At 39.9% G+C, this 17,456-nt stretch overlaps 1 protein-coding gene across 3 annotated transcripts; it reads left to right on the forward strand.

The window, feature by feature from the left end:
- The first annotated feature begins 4,205 nt into the window (after nt 1-4,205).
- Nucleotides 4,206-16,873, forward strand: LOC117451272 (uncharacterized). Of its 3 annotated transcripts, XM_034089488.2 has the most exons (14): nt 4,206-4,269; nt 4,362-4,446; nt 4,720-4,914; nt 9,647-9,756; nt 9,999-10,038; nt 10,157-10,185; nt 10,771-10,822; nt 11,644-11,705; nt 11,901-11,933; nt 12,659-12,707; nt 12,886-12,956; nt 13,480-13,518; nt 13,848-13,889; nt 14,531-16,873. In XM_034089488.2, exons 4-14 carry the CDS (start codon nt 9,654-9,656, stop codon nt 14,689-14,691), a joined length of 681 nt encoding a protein of 226 aa, XP_033945379.1. In that variant the 5' UTR covers nt 4,206-4,269; nt 4,362-4,446; nt 4,720-4,914; nt 9,647-9,653; the 3' UTR covers nt 14,692-16,873. The 3 variants fall into 3 exon arrangements, with proteins under 3 accessions (XP_033945379.1, XP_033945378.1, XP_033945380.1); XM_034089487.2 differs by having other exon boundaries at nt 4,217-4,446; XM_034089489.2 differs by having other exon boundaries at nt 4,217-4,446; nt 10,777-10,822.
- The last annotated feature ends 583 nt before the right edge of the window (nt 16,874-17,456 follow it).

The raw sequence follows: 17,456 nt of genomic DNA on the forward strand, positions 1-17,456 counted from the left end.
TAGGGATCGACCGATATGGCTTTTTCTAGGCCGATACCGATACCGATTATTGGTAGTCAAGGAGACCGATAACCGATATTTGGAACCGATATACATTTGCAGTCAAATCAGAACATCTTGGTGTCAAAATGTAGAATAACACAAACTCCAACACAACTTCTTTGACATGCATTTAAGCATATATTATGTTTAATGAACTTTTAAACATTTTACAACTGATTTCCTCTCTGTGCCCTTTTCTTTAGTGCAGCCATCTGCAATGAGTTAGAGAGAGATAAGAAGTGGGGCTGCAGGCTGACATGCTTAACTAACAATAATGCTTAATTTATTATATCAAAACAATGCCAGTCTATCTAGCATACAATCCCAATAAGCTGCTAGCAACTGCAAAACACTAGTGCTAGCTAATGTTTTGCTAAACATTTGCTAGATACATGTTGGCTAGCTAATGAGCTTCACATATCAACCTGAAAAACTGCGAGGCTCCCCCCTCCGCACCACAGTTAACACACAGTACAGCCGGTTACTCCGCTGCGAGACGCTGCACGCACACGCAACTCTGACTGACTTCCCGCGTCCCTGGGAAACTGATAGAATTGGATCATAAGATCGTGGTGTTTTTGCAACTTCAGCATAGGGGATTGGGATGTTTATTGAACTTCTGCTTTCAACTGATTTACCTTTACTTTACACACCTGGCGACATGTTGGGAAGCAACACCGTTGTGTGATGGACAGAATCAAGGTTTTTACTTATAATATGACCAGGCTATCAGCGCTAGCTAGTGCTAACCAGCGCTAGCTAGTGCTAACCAGCGCTAGCACTAGCTTAGCTAAGCAAACAGCAACGCTGTTAACATTCCCTAACAAGTTCGTCTTTTGAACGATGACAAACACATTAGGCCTATACTGATATGAAAATTAAACCTTATAACATTTTGATGGATGGATTGAGGATTTATATTCTTACCGTGTGTCTGAGAGAATGCTTCCATCAACAAGTTCACTGGTAGAAGAGGGAGAGGAGAACTTCCGTCCACGCTTAATAGCGCCCCCTCTGATCTTCCGGTGCAATTGAAACACTTCAGGGCAATGTGATTGAATCATTTTCAGAGGATGATGTTAAGCTTAATGTTATCTCAACACAATATAATCACGTTTTTTGGTCAAACATGAATTGTTTATGTTGAGCACATATAATCAGTTAAATGATATCCAAGAGGCCAACTTCTCAGTTTTTTCAGTGAACCACTCCTCTTCAGACCGACCCCATCAATCCCTTCATGCCTCCACCACCACCAATGTCGCACAACGGGGAAACACCAGTACTGTTTTCTTCTGGCAATAAATCCCGTACCAAAGCCATCCAGAATTTCAACTTCACCCTTGACAGCATCACTCTACCCCCCCCTCCCCCCTCACATCCGCAACCTCAGAGCCATCTTCGACAGTCAGCTCAAATTCAACCACCACATCAATCACATCACCAGGACCGCCTTTTTCCACCTCAAAAACATTGCCCGTCTCCGCCCATCACTCTCCTCCTCTGCTGCTGAAACCCTGATTTATGCTTTCATTACAACACGACTCGACTACTGCAATAGCATCCTCTACGGCAGTGATTCTCAAACTGTTTTCAATCATGTACTCCCTTTGAAAAAAAAATGCAGCCATGTACCCCCTGATCAGCACAAAAACTATTTGTTAGGGAAGAAATGCCTATAAAGAGGTACAGTACAGCGCTGCACCATCAGTGTCTGATTTATTAAAACAACAACAGTAACTGAGAAACACTTAAATGCTACATTTCAAATGTTTACAATCCATCACTAAATTCATGGCAAACCCATTTTAACATCATGCGATAACACTAAGACGACATTAGTTGCATTGAACTGATCTTTTTAATAAGTTGTACTTACAATGTAGTGAAACATGGGCTTGAGCTTCACTGAGGACCTTTGTTATTCTCAGTGACAGGAAGGCCACTGCAGTTATTACACTTCACGTTTTGAAATATGTGTAACTCTGTTAATATAAAACCCACACTGCTCAAACTTCGTTACTTTTCCTAAAATTGGTATTTATTTATTTTTCATTAACATAACAATAAATCTCACGTACCCCCTGCAGTACTCCAACGTACCCCTAGGGGTCCGCGTACCCCCATTTGAGAACCACTGCTCTACGGCATACCATCCAACCTCTTCAATAAACTCCAACATATCCAGAACTCTGCGGCCCGCCTCCTCACCCACACCCGCTTCCGAGACCACATCACTCCCGTCCTCCAGAACCTCCACTGGCTCCCCGTCCGTCAAAGAATCGACTTCAAAGTCCTCCCTCGCCGACCTGCTGCACCACCACACCCCTTCCCGCTGCCTCCGCTCATCAGAAGCCCACCTCCTATCCATCCCCACCGGCCTCAAGCACGTCGCTGCCCCCTCCCTCTGGAACTCACTCCCACAACCCATCAGAGACTGCATCGACCTCACCACCTTCAAAACACTCACAAAAACTCACCTCTTCAATCTGGCTTTTAATGTGTGATTGTTTTTGTATTATTTGATTTTATTTATTTTTTCACTATCTCTGTAAAGTGACTTTGAACACCTGTAAAAGCGCTAACAAAATTAATCTATTTTCATTATTATTAAATATATATACAATAAAACATGTCTCTCCTGTAGGCTGAAGCATGTTAATCGTTGTAGCTATCACATGCCTAAAACAGTGCGTCCTGCTTCTCTTCTTGGTAATCATACATCCTGTCATGTACACTGTTATACACTTGGGCCTTCGTTATCATGTGCACATCCTTGAAAGAGTACTTTTAGTATTTTCCCAACAAGTATAGTTGAGCTCATAGGACTTGATATAATAATTGGCCCCTTCTTGAGTGGATGAAGGGGTAATAACATCATTGGGGTCATCAGGTGGGCCCCCTCCTTCCTCAGTGTGTTGTTGATAGGCCCACGACACCTCCAGAGGGCCCCCGTCCACTTTGCCCCTCCTGCTGGTTACTTTGCAGCCCAGATGGAATCCCTCCGTTTCAGCCAGTTGATACTTCGGTCCGCGGCTTCTCCCTGTGACCCCACAGGCCATCAGGTCTGCCCTCGGACACCCCTACTTTTAAGAACCCTAGTGGTTGATCTGGCTACAAACTCTGCAGCCGACCTCCACAGGGAGTGCCTGTGTTCTCCATCCCCGCTGTACTGCCTCGGTTGCTATATCCCAGTACCTTAAACGTTTCAGTTTGTACGTTTCATCGACTGCAGCCTCCCATGGTTCAGTTAATTCAACAATGTAAGGACGTTTGTACGGTTTACCACATGATCAAATCTGGCCAGAGATTGGTTGTGATGATGATCTCTGGTGGGAAGGTGAGCTTCTGACCTAGGTCAACTTGCATATCAGTCTGGAGCCGAGTCCAGCAGGTTCACTTTCTAACAGATGGCTTCTTTGGAATGCTCCCTGCTAGACATTTTAAAATATACACAAGTTAAATATGAATAGTGACAGGCAGAGGATGAGGGAAGGGATGTCTGAATGACGGGATGTAGGGGTGTATCGTTGAAGGGGGTCGATGGGTGGAGGGATGAGAGTATGTGGTAGAAGGGGAACCATATGGGTAGAAGGGAGAGGGAGTTCGGGTTGAGAGAATGGAGACAGGCGATGGCTGGATGTTTGGCCGGATATAATTAGAGATGGCCGAGATTAGAGACGGGGTTGAGGCGTGGCCATGCTCCTGAACCTAGGTTCACAAATTAACTTCATTTATTGTCGAAAACTACCTGACACAAACTTCCCAACATCACCACAGTCTTACCAGAACCATGTTTACCTTCACAGCCAACTAAAAAGATGATTGATAGGGGTAATAACTGCCCAAATCTGGCAACTTCACTCGTGTGTTTTCCCGCCTTTCTTGTAGCAGGTGTCCCCCTCATCCCCCCTCGTCCCTGGGTGGTTGTCTCTGCGTCTTTCTCCTCTTTAAAGGATGAGATAGAGGAGACGAAGAGGAGCGCCTCGGCTTCCTCCCCTCGGTGTGGTTTCCTGTTAGTAAGTGGAGGATGTGGAGACGGTTGCAGCAGCGTTCACACAGCGCTGCAGCCTCTAACATCATGGCTCCATCTCCTCATTGGCTCGAGGTGTTTGTGTGTGAAACGGCTTCTTCTTTTTTTCTTTCTTTCTCCAGTTTCCAGTTGCAGGTTTTGCAGTTTGATCAGCCCACACGCCTCCTGCAGCCGAGCGGGCCACTTTTATGTCGGTGAGTCACCTGGGTGGTGACTCAACTTTAGCAGAAGTTTGTCACATTTAGTCTTAAATCTTGAGCTGGAATTTGATTTTTTTATCTTTCAGAATGCTCCATCTCTTTGACCTGCATTAATGCTTCTCGAATAGGAAACTCGTAGAAGCATCTGAGGATCCGTGGCGGGAGCTGAAGGTGAATACAACCCTTACTCAGAATCCCATTGAGTTAATCGCAGAAACAAAGAAAAGTAAAACAAGAGAACAAGAAATATGACTAACAGAGAGAGACGGTACCATCATACAATTATAAAAGCCATTAATAAAGTAAAATCGTTTTTAACGTAAAGTTGTAATACACGAGCTTGTACTATATCATCCTTTATTTGGCAACCAAAACCTGAGCTCAAATTTGGTGATTTTGAAATGTTTCAGTGGCAGATGCTCACTCTCTTTGACTTTGGAATAGGAAACTTGAAGAAGCCATCTGAGGGTCCGTGGCGGGAGCTGCAGCGAGGTGATTGGGTGCAGCACAGCGACGGAGGAGGCGGTGCAACGAGAAGAAGTGTTCAGAAATGGAGAACGCTGGGTCGCAGTAGCTGCCTCATGCGGACCACTCTCTGCCAGGAGACGCCGAAGCTTCACCCGTCCTCCGTGTCTACAGGTGAGTCCTCTCATTTTCACATCCTCACCTTTAAATAAGGGACTTCTACATCATGGAGGAAGCTTCATTTGTTCCCAGCATGCACCTGGAGGAGGTGAAGCTAAGCATGGAGGCCTGGTGAAGGCATTTACTAAATTACTGTATTTGAGTGACTTGTACTTCAATTTCATTTTATGCTATTTTATAATTCCACTCCTATATTTATCCGACACCTTTAGTTACTTATCAAAATTCCGTAATTTTATATATATGATTCTTTAATGGGCCATAATGCACTTTTATTTTTGAAATGTAAGTATATTTTAATGCCATTATGTGTTTATTATTATGTGTACTTTTACTTATTTTTACAATATAGTACTTTTACTTAAGTGAAAACTTTAATCTCAGGCAAAGACATTTCAAAACAAAATAATTATTCAATTGAATTTGACAAAGGCAAAAAAAGTGTATACAATAAATGAAAAAGACGTAGAATAAATGTTAATCAAACATGACTTAGGTTAAACTAGAACATCTTTGCTTTATCGTCCTGCAATGAATATATTGATACACAATCAGGCTAGCTGAAATGTAAAAGATGATGCGTTCAGGAGGACTAAAAGCAGGCTCCTTGTTTCACTTCAGGACAAAAGTCATACATATATTCCTGTGATAAAGCACAGACACCAAGCATCCATTATAAATCTCCCGGTGAAGAAATGTGTCAAAACCATACACGTGTTTAGTTGACAGTTAGTTAGTTAACGATTTTGGACGTTTCGTGAACTAAACTGTTAGCGATACATACATTTATTTTATCAGAAAATAATGAATGACTAAGGTTTGAAAAATGTTATTGTTTTAAAATGAACAAAATGACACGAATACAGGATTTAACAAGTTACCTAGAATACCTCCAGTCTACAGTATGTATGATAAAGGTCCTGCATTTCAAATCTACGGTATTACTCGAAGCAATGATAATATGTTTCAATTCAATATTTAAAAATGTACAATAACACAACAATCAAACATACATAGAAAATGAAAAACAAGATCCAATGACATAATAAAAACTGTATTATAACCACAGTATTGTTAGGTATTTTCAGTACAGTACGTTTCAACATTTCGATATACTTACATACTTTTACTACAATAACATTTATAGTGCAGGGAGTTTGCCATGACAGAATATTATCACAGTGTGGTATTAGTAACTTTACTGTTACAGAGTATTATTACAGTAAGGTAACTATAGTACTTTTACCTTATCACAGTACAGTCTGGTACTAGTACTGGTACCAGTACTTTTTACTGGAACAGAGTATTTTCACAGCGTGTTATTATTACTTTAATTGTAAGGAAGTATTTTCACATTGAGGTAACTAGAACTTTTACCTTACCACAGTATTTCTACAGTGTGGTATTTAGTGCTTTAACTGTATCAGAGTATTTAAACAATATGATATTAGTACTTTTTACTGTAATAAAATATGTTCACAGTGTAGAATGAGTAACTATGCAGTATTCATAGTGAGGGAACTAATACTTTTACCTTACCACAGTATTTCTACAGTGTTGTATTAGTATGTTTTCTGTAACACAGTATGTTCAGTGTGGTATTAGTCAGCTGACTGTAACACAGTATTCACAGTGTGGTATTAGTCAGCTGACTGTAACACAGTATTCACAGTGTGGTATTAGTCAGCTGACTGTAACACAGTATTCACAGTGTGGTATTAGTCAGCTGACTGTAACACAGTATGTTCAGTGTGGTATTAGTCAGCTGACTGTAACACAGTATGTTCAGTGTGGTATTAGTCAGCTGACTGTAACACAGTATTCACAGTGTGGTATTAGTCAGCTGACTGTAACACAGTATTCACAGTGTGGTATTAGTCAGCTGACTGTAACACAGTATTCACAGTGTGGTATTAGTCAGCTGACTGTAACACAGTATTCACAGTGTGGTATTAGTCAGCTGACTGTAACACAGTATTCACAGTGTGGTATTAGTCAGCTGACTGTAACACAGTATGTTCAGTGTGGTATTAGTCAGCTGACTGTAACACAGTATGTTCAGTGTGGTATTAGTCAGCTGACTGTAACACAGTATGTTCAGTGTGGTATTAGTCAGTTGACTGTAACACAGTATTTTAGTATAAGTACGGTCACAGTGTTTCTGTGGAGGTTCCGTGTCAGAGAACAGTGTTCTGGTTCTCAGAGCACAGATATGTTTCTGTGAGCTCTTTTCCTTCCTGTGTGACGCAGCTCTGTGATTATCATCGGGTACTTCCTGTGAGCTTCAGGAAAGTAAAAACCACCAGTTATTCAAAAGAAATAGAGCAGGTGGTTTCCCCTTAAATACTTGCTTACACCTGTTAAAAGATACTTTTTAATTCAGTTTATATAAATGGACGGGACTAAAGCTCCTTACACACCAAGCCGATTTTCGCCGTGCCGTGCCGACACCTTCCGCCGCCGGTTCGACATGTTGAATCGGGAGGCCGTTGGCCAAAGAAATCACTCTGATTGGCTGTTCAGCTTAGCGAATCAGTGCATGAGAAGAAAACAAACTATTAAGAAGGCAAATCTGAGATTTCATTTAACTCCAGCTCTCAACACAGGTTCGGGAAAGCCCCGTGAGCTTCTCGCTGTAGAGAGAAAATGGAACGCACACGCTATTTGTTGTTTGTTTATATCATGTAGTCTGTTCTTCTTCTCTCGGTTATCACGCAGTCTGTCTTCCGGTTGTTGCCTCTTTTGAATGACGAATACACACTACCGCCGCCTGCTGGTAAGGAGAGTTATTCCCACTCACGCATGTGCAGTTCGTACGTGCTGGCCGAGTCTTTGGGGTGTGTTCCAGTGCGACACATGGCCAAGATGCAGGAGACGCGAGGCGACGCAACAGTCGGGTCCGTCTGTGTCAGTTATTTGGTGTCAGCTTGGCGTGTCCTAGAGCAGGAGTTCCCAACGTGGGGGTTGCGATTACAAAATAAAAATTGAAAATTAAAAAATATGTTTTTTTCTTTTATCAATTTTTTTTTTTTAATTATTATTAATAATAACGTGTGCATAGACATTTTTCAGGGGCGGACTAGCCATCTGTATAATTTCCCCGCAGGGAGGCTCCCCCAGTTGACAATCCACTAGCGCAGTGTTTCTCAAACTTTTTCATACCAAGGACACTTAACCAATAAAAAAACACTCACGCACCACCCAACTCCACAAATATCCAAGAACAATAGGCCTGCTTGGCCCCAGTATTTGGACGACGCCACTATATCCCTATGGGAGAATTGGCCGGCGGGGCGCTATGCAGCTTCCCACTCCAACAGTATATAACAGCCTAATAACGACAGCTTAACCTTCTCTACATCGCCTCGTTCACACAATAAATCAACAATACAAATACAACTACAGATTATATAAGCATTTAGTTCAAATGAGATTTTAAATGTACATCAGGTTTTACACCTCTTATGAAATGTAGACTCTCAGATCGTTGGCGACTGAGAGATATGCAAAATACCCTGCATAGTACGAGTACGACACAAACCTCTGCTGTGGATTTTCAAAACAAAATACGGTAAAACTATGGTCGCAGGCCCAAGTTAAACTCTCTGAGGCCTGCATGGTCTGCCTACAAAACTACACATTTAAAAAGGTGTATGCAGCCCCAACAACAGCCTCTGATCATCAGCAGACTTCATGCAATGTGTCATCGGATGCATATATTATATTATATAACAACCTCTATCTAACTCCTAACACATCTAAATCTACTTTCAGCATGGATAAATGTTCATAGAATACATCCATTGTTTGTTCTATATGCTTCTTGAAATCTTAAAAAACAAGTCGTTTTTCTAGAACTGATTTGTGAAAGTGAAACTTAAGCTCGCTCCATTGCGGAGATATTCCCCCCCATAACATCAGTCATGACCTTTCAATCAGGACATGATGTAATACACGATAGAGTGGTATACAGATGACGCCATTTTGCATGTTAGCTCAGCAAGGACTCCCTTTACAAAAAGCCAATGGCATTTTTGCATTGGATTTCTGAATATTGCAGAAGATAAGCTCTGTGGCAAACAACCGTTTATGATACTTAACAGGTTTTGTTCAGCAGGATAATCTCCACATATTTATACCACTTTATGATTATTGAAGCGTAAATGCAGCCGGCAGAAGTAAAGAGCTAATGTTGCGTCACAACCACCGTCGCACGGCTGCGCATCACCACGCTAAGCTAAAAGCGGCTAATATTCGTTGTGATGACGTTAAGTCGTTTATTTAGCTAATTATTAGCAACCACCATTTTTATAGAAGCTTCGGACATTCACGTGTGTGATAACTACTGACATATTTTATGGTGTAGAACAAAAGGTGAAAATCTCTTCAGCTTGTGTTTACCACTTTGGAAGTTTTTCCTTGTACGATGTGAGGGTCTAAGGACAGAGGGTGTCGTATTGTCATACTGATATTCTGTACACACTGTGAAGACCACTGAGACAAATGTAACATTTGTGATATTGGGCTATATAAATAAACATTGATTGATTGATTGATTGATTGATTGATTGACCACAGAACTTATTTCCGGCATCTAACCACAAACACGTTTTAGACTCATCACTGCACCGCTCCATTGAATGCTACTTTTGAAAGGTTTGATCACCAGTCTGGCCTAAAGTATAGAAATAATGTAATATTGAAATGTTTCTCACGTTGTCTCCAGATGAAACATGGCCGTCTCCTGGTTCGTCTGGGTTCTGTCGGCAGCCGTCCTTGTCTCTGTGGTGCTGCTGGCGCTGGTGTGTCTGCACTGCAGGAACAGAGGGCCTCTGGGTGGGCGGCCATCTCAACTCACACAGCACACACACACACACACACACACACACACACACACACACACACACACACACACACACACACACACACACACACACACGTCGTGACCTCAATATTACATCCTGTGGTCTCAAACCAGTTTCATGTTTTCACACATCTCATGGTCACTGCCACAGTGCTTTATCGTGCTTTTATTTCAACCATTTAAATAATAATGTATTTCTGTTTCCTCCCATCAGTCTCCATCAGGCAAGCGAATGTTTCAGAGGAATACATGCCGTAAGCCTTTACTTCTACAACACATAGCTAAATGATCATATTTTTAAAGTATAATAATTCAGATTTCATGTCAGTGTTTTATGAAATAATGACTGATTTTCTTTCTTCTGTTAATCAGATCCACCGAATTCAGAGTCATCCACCCCTGTAAGTCTGAAACACCTGAAAAGGCGTAAAGAAGTCTGTGGCAATTCTGAGGGGTCGCTCCACAAAAAGCCACAAAAAAGCAGCAAAGCTAAATGCGGCTAATGTTTGGCGTGATGATGATGTTTGGTGCTCTCATTAATAACTTGATAGCAACCGCTATGTTTTCATGACACATAGAAGCTTCAGACCAGTGAGGTATTTACTGACGTATTTTATGTTGTGGAACAAAACGTGATCTCGAGACGAGGGAGCAAGGAAGTGTTAAAATGAGACTCATTCCTGTACCACTCTATTGAAGTAGTGATTACATGTTCCCTTAGGTGTGCTCTTTAATACATTACATTATTGTTACCGCAAGCTAACAAAATATATACCTGCTCTTGTATATAAGAGGCTGTGGCTCGGTGGGGTAATGCGCTGATCTTCAAATCAGGGGAGCACTGGTTCAATCCCCACAGCAGTCAGCACGTGGTTGTGTCCCTGGGCAAGACACTTCACCCTAAATTGCCCACAGAATGTAATGTATGTAAGTCGACATGTGATGATGATGATGATGATGATGATGGTGACTTCCTTCGTGTTGAGTTGCAGCCCAGCAGAATTCTGATGTGAACTCCATCCACTTGCTGTCCCCTTTGTGAGTCACTCCTTCAAAACTAAACACACCTGCTGCCGTTCATATAGAATCATGTTTTATACGCTAATATTCTACGTGAATGATATTAATTCATGCTGTGAACTATATACAGCGTATGCAGTGGTGTAAAGTAACCCAGTAAATTAACTCAAGTACTGTACTTAAGTACTTTGAGATACTTGCATTTTACGTATTTCTATTTGATGTTCCTTTGTATTTCTACCCCACTACAAATCAAAGGTTAATCATGTACTTTTGCTCCACTACATGTATTTAATACCTTTAGTTACTTCACAGATCTGGATGAATGATGTGAAATATAACCAAGTGTTAAATCAGACTTTAGTTCCACCTGGAGTAAATCCACCAGCTACCCTGCAGTCTACAAAGTCATTCAGACTAGCTGCACCTTCACCAGCTTTGAGAACACTTTCATGATCAGTCATTATAAAACATATCATATATATTATTCTGAGATGGACCAATCTGCACAACGACTACTAATCAGTACACTACTGGTACTTTAAGTATTTTGTGATGCTAATACTTTTCTACTTTTACTTGAGTAACATTTTGAATGCAGGACTTTTACTTGTAACAGAGTATTTATACTCTCTGGTACTTCTACTTTTACCAAGTACAAGATCTGAGTACCAAATAAAAATAGAAATGTAATTTCTCAATTGCGCAAATTTACATTCAAAACAGTTACATCTTTACTACTTGTGAAAGCTCTAAAAAATATAAAATGTTCAAAGACCCTGCTTATGGTTGACAGTATTCATGTTTTAATTGAATTATATTTGTATTTTCCCGCTCAGCCTCCCCTTATCTGACCCTGGAACACAGCGCAGACAGAGATCCTACTCCCCAGCGGAAATTGGTGACATTCTGCTGTTTGATTTCATTTAAGATGTGTTTGACTGTTTACAGCAGCTTTGTTTGTTTTTTAACATTAATTACTCTTGATCAATAAGTCATGTTAGTCGGAATTGCCAGTCAGTGTGTCACTTAAGTTAATTTGTTGCCGATCATACTTTATTCAGAAAAACAAAATCTTTTTTTTTCTGTTTTACAGAAAGTATTCCAAGTTATGAGAATCCAACAGACGGTAAGATTGGAACTGCAGCAACATCATTTTCTTCCGTATTTAATTATCAATCTGTCCGACAGCTTTAGTTACCTTTCAGACTGCAATTATGTATCCGCTTCCTGTCCAGTGTAGAGATTTCAAAGATGGCTCAATTAAATATTTGATCAAAGGTGATATATTTATAATTTGCTTCTTTATAAATTCCCTTTGTCCATTTCACTGCTTTAGGTATACATAATTAAAATGCAAAATATATCCATTATTAAATAAATTCATGAAATAAATGAATACAAAACAACATTTAAATAAATAAATCCAGGGGGAAATAAAGTAAAAAAAGTAACATAAAATAGGTGATTTAATACACAGGTAAATAAATCAAATTAAAACAAATGATCAACTTATGTCACATTTTATCAATCAACTATTGCCTCTATCTAAATGTAAGTATACATTTATTTAAGTAATTCTTTCCTCCTTCCTGTCAAGTAAAAATAAATCTGATTTATTTTGATGAAAGCTGATGTGTTACTTTTAGAGTAGATTCTCCTAGTCTAAATAAAGTCATTTGAAAGCCTCTTGGATCCGCTGGAAAACGCTTCTTCTCTGAAACTCATGAAACGTGTTGACCTTTTTAGAGAAACACTGTTCTGTATGATGATCTAATAGAATGTGATGCATCGCTGTATTAAACAAGCCAACAGAATGAAATCTTCTCATGTGAATCGGCCTGTGTTCTGCAGGTCCGGACTACATCAACACTGAGAGCGATGCAGAAGACCCCGGATACATGTAGGAGAAACATCTGGAGCTAAGATTTATTTAAAGCTGGAACAGTAAATCAGAGCTGACTGTTTGTCCTCCTCCTCCTCCTCCTCCTCCTCCTCCTCCTCCTCCTCCTCCTCCTCCTCCTCCTCCTCCTCCTCCTCCTCCTCCTCCTCCTCCTCCTCCTCCTCCTCCTCCTGTGCAGAATCGTGTTGCCTGAAGGTGAAACCCCTGTGACCAATCGAGCCGAGAGTCGAGCCTCCACGCCTAGTTCAGGTACAGTTTGGAAACCGGAAACACAAACTCAGACTTAAGTTTCACCCAGCATCCAGTTATAAAGTCTCCCTGGCAAAAAGTGACTTCACTTCCTTTTTCATTCAATGACACATTTTAATGAAATTATGATTTGGGATTTATGTTATTTTACACCACCACTCTTCAAAACACATGTGAAGACTTTATCAAAAGGCTTTTTTTAATATTCCTGGTTTAGTTTGAAGTTTTTACTTTTATTCTGAGCTAAAAGTATGTTATTTAAACGTTGTTGTGTCTTTTATTGTTCCCTTTTTGTTTGGCTTGTCATATGAGAACATTGGATTGTACAGCCTCTAGACTAATGAAAAAAAGAAAAGAACATGTGAACAAGAAAGAAACGAGGACAAACTAAGAATTGGAGCGAGAGAACAGTTACACATGATATGATGTATTCTGTAATGAGACATCATGGTGGATCAGTAGATTTGAGGATACATGTTCATGATACAGGTCACATGTGAAGTGATGAGCTGTTTGTTTCCAGATGTTCTACATGACTATGAAAATGTCCCAACAAAGAAGGGTGAGTGTTTTAAGAGGGCGTCTGTCCTCTTTTGGTATATTATAATTGTAATTCCTTGTGTTTTAAGTGTCTAGTTTCCTATAAGAGCCAACAACTTTATTTTTTTAATAGTCTGTATTTTGTCTGTACTTTCCTCTTAACATCTTTCCCTTATACCTACCCCACCTTTAACAAGAAGACAGTTCAAATGGATATTCTCTGAGATTAAAGTGGGACATTTAAGATAAAAAACTCTAAATATTTATTTATAATAATGTTTATTTTATAATATTTCTAATTAGCCTGACAAACACACATTTAGATTTGTTGAAACTGTGTTTTCTCCTCAGAGGAAAAAGACTATCTGAACGTGGAGCTGCTGCAGTATCAGAGTGAGTTCTCAGATCACGTGGGTTTCTTCTTTGCTGTTCTTTCTTCCTCTGTGGTGTTCAACACAGGAAGTTGTGAGCTCTGTGGCTCAGTGCGACACATAGCCAAGACCCAGAGATGCGAGGCGACACAACAGTCGGGGGTCCGTCTGTGTCAGTTCTTTGGTGTCAGCTTGGTGTGTCCGGGCCTTAAGTCGCTTTGGATAAAAGCGTCTAACAAGTACCATGTAATGTAATGTCGCCCATGACGACAGTGCCTGATGTAAACATAGAGCTCAGAATCCACTTTCTCAGTGTCACACCTTTACATTTACATTATTAACCAAATTCAAAGCAAAAGAAGCAAATCAGGAACCAGCTAATGGCTTACAAGAAAACTGGCTGATATGAATTTAGTTTTCTATCTAATCTTTGTATGTTTTGTGTACAAATATGAATCCGTTAAGAACTTAGCTGGTAAATGTAGTGGTGTAGAAGTATGAAGTTGCATTCAAAGAAAAAGACTCAAGTAAAGTACAAATACCTTAAATGTGTTCTTTCTGATGACGACCTCGACACAAAATGTGAAATCTAATGCACAGAATATGATGAAATACACTGAGGGATGAACTCCATCTTCTCTTATCCGTCATGTTTCTCAACAGGATCAACACCAGATCTGTCAGTTCGGAGTGACAGCACCACGGATGGAGACGATAACGACAATGTTGGTGAAGAAGATGATGATGGAGACGATGACGAAACTGATAGTGACGATGATGAAGGAAACTACGTCAACGTGCATGAAGTGACACTGACTGATTAAATTACTATAGTGAGCGCCATCTACACTTTTATCCTCCTCCTTGAAGTCATGATGGCTTTTTTAGGTTGGATTTCAAACTGAGGAAAGAAACTGAAAAATAGGATATTGCTAACGCACCAAACAAGAAGTTTGTCCAGCAGCAGAACGCTGCATCTGAACTGCATTAGTAGAATTTAAAAAGCCATAATAAATCCAAAATCTTACCGACAGAAAGCTGATTTCCACTGTTGGACATAGAGTGTATATTGGTCACCTTTTGATCAAAACAAAACTAGACAATTAAAGGCGTTGCTTTGTGAGATGATGATGGGAATTGTCATCATGTTATAGAATACATATATCAATCTAGGGCACCAACTCAAAAGTTAGCTTGTTTTGCAATTTATGAAATGATCTCTGCTGAGTACAGACAACGATGTACAAGTATGGATGATATCAATTCTCACATAAAACAAAGGGAGTCCACAGGGTTCAGTACTCGGACCACTTTTTTTCCTTATGTATACTTGGAAATGATAATACTTTTAATTATTGATTAACCTGAGGCCTGTACTACGAAGCTGGTTCAACCTAACCTGGATATGTTTGAGTTAGCCGGTTGGCCTAATCCAAAAACATGCGCGCTCTCGCTAAACTGTACTACGACGCGGGTTATCAAGTGGATCGCTCAAGCCAGCCGTGCCCTATCTAGTTAGGTGCGCGTTCACATGAAAGGGGTGGTATCTGGAGCATTCGACCAATCACAAACATGGACAAGCGTACTGGCAGCGCAGCGCGTCGCGTCATACTTTCTGAATGAAAAGTGAACTTTAATATTAGACATATGAAGAAGTTAAACTTTAAACATCCATGACTAAAAAACTTTATCCAGGATAAAAGCCACATACCTGCACCTGCAAGGTGAATACAGCTGGTAAAAGAACAAGTGTTTGAATGCACATTAACAGGTTTTATGATATCATTGCCTTTATAGGACACGAGTGGATCTGACTTTAATTACATTTGACTCAAGTGTTTCGTCAACTTAATGTGTTGCTTAAAATAATACTTCTGCATACAGTATGTGACACTGAGTGTTGCACGGCCAGATACGGCTCAAGAAGCTGACTCAGATAAGGAAATATATGATACATTATGAAGTGATATGCCGCGGACTATACTGTTACTTTGATCCGGTTACTTATGTTGTGGCAGATATTTAATTAAGCTTTCTTAACGCTAATGTTATAACAGTCAGATTGCTCTGAAGATGGAGGTGATATTCTATTCATGTTCACGTTCACACAGTCGGTGATTTCTGCCGGCCGTCTTTCCTGCAACGGCAGCTTTTCTGTATTTCCTTTCTCCTGTAATATGACTTGATCGCTTTAAACTCCGCACACTGAGCTCTGATTGGTCAGCAGGCAGTGCTTTCACTGAGTTGATCTCTTAGCCTGCAACCTAACCTGCTCCGGAGTAGGCTAGCCGCTCAGCACAAGTTACCATGGAGATCTAGCCTGCGAAAAAGAGAACCAGTGTCGTCGGACCGGAAACCGTTAGCCGGCTAAGGGAAAATCCTGCTTCGTAGTACAGGCCTCTGATGATATCTTTTATGTAACTCAATGAATGCTTCGCTCCACAAAAAATGTCCGAAAGTAATGAAAAAAGTCCATCTCAGTTTTTAAAACTAGGGCGGTCTTTCAATGCCTTGTTTTGTCAGTTAAGAATGTTTAGATATTCACTTTAATGTGCTATAAAATAGAGAGAATCAGCATATCCATATATATGATGGTTAAAACTGCTTTAAAAAACATTTTTGAAATACAAACATATTTTGTATACATTAGATAGCCTACATAGATGTTGTTATTTTGAAGGAACCAGAGAAGTGTTAATCAGGCTATGATAGACAGACTATTATTGGGTATTTAAGGCAGATTAAGGTTACACATTTTGAACTGACGCTATTACAATGATTTCATAAGAACCTTGAATTTCTGAAAGTAAGTGTTTTGTAGTTTTGAACATTATGAACGTTTTTGTTGATGCATATCTGCTTTACTTTGATTTTACTGACAAGTCCTGAGAATGTCCTTATTCACATTTTGTTTTAATGATGTATTTATGTGTTTTACCTTTCTCTGTAATCCATTTGTGTTAACTCGTTTTTTTGTATTCAATTAAACCTTCATCAAACCTTGAATTCTAAAAGATTGTATTCTTTAGTTGTAAAACTTTTCTTTTAACAAAAATAACTTATCTTTCTGTATTTTGACATGTTGTGACATTTAAGTCTAAGTTACAGAATACATATAAAAGTCATATAGTTTAATGTAAACAAATTATAGTATATAAGTATGCTAAATATGTATATTGTGTAACAAACCATAGTATAGTGTGTACAAATTCACAGTTGTGTTAAATAAAAATACTATAACATGTAAAAATGTAGACATGAATGTTAACAAAATGCTAAGTATATTACTGTATGGGGGAAAACGGCTCATATAATAATAGATGTAATTTGTTAGCGCTTTTACAGGTGCTCAAAGACGCTTTACAGATATAGTGAAGCGAAAAGAAAAGGAAGGAACAACAAATAAATATATTGTTAAAGTTAAATAATACAAAAACAATCACACATTAAAAGCCAGTGAGTGTTTTGAAGGTGGTGAGGTCAGTGCAGTCTCTGGTGGGTTGTGGGAGTGAGTTCCAGAGGGAGGGGGCAGCGACGGAGAAGGCTCTGTCCCCCCAGGTCCGGTGATTGGCGCGGGTGGGGATGGATA

Source organism: Pseudochaenichthys georgianus, chromosome 8 (genome assembly GCF_902827115.2).
Source record: "Pseudochaenichthys georgianus chromosome 8, fPseGeo1.2, whole genome shotgun sequence".
NCBI classification, from domain to species: domain Eukaryota; kingdom Metazoa; phylum Chordata; class Actinopteri; order Perciformes; family Channichthyidae; genus Pseudochaenichthys; species Pseudochaenichthys georgianus.

Bases quoted from the DNA above. Each gene is read 5' to 3' on its own strand.
- LOC117451272 (XM_034089488.2), top strand. From the start codon at position 9,654: ATGGCCGTCTCCTGGTTCGTCTGGGTTCTGTCGGCAGCCGTCCTTGTC. The intron at 12,957-13,479 runs GTACAGTTTGGA...GTTTGTTTCCAG, and splicing joins AGCCTCCACGCCTAGTTCAG to ATGTTCTACATGACTATGAA. The intron at 13,519-13,847 runs GTGAGTGTTTTA...TTTTCTCCTCAG, and splicing joins AAATGTCCCAACAAAGAAGG to AGGAAAAAGACTATCTGAAC.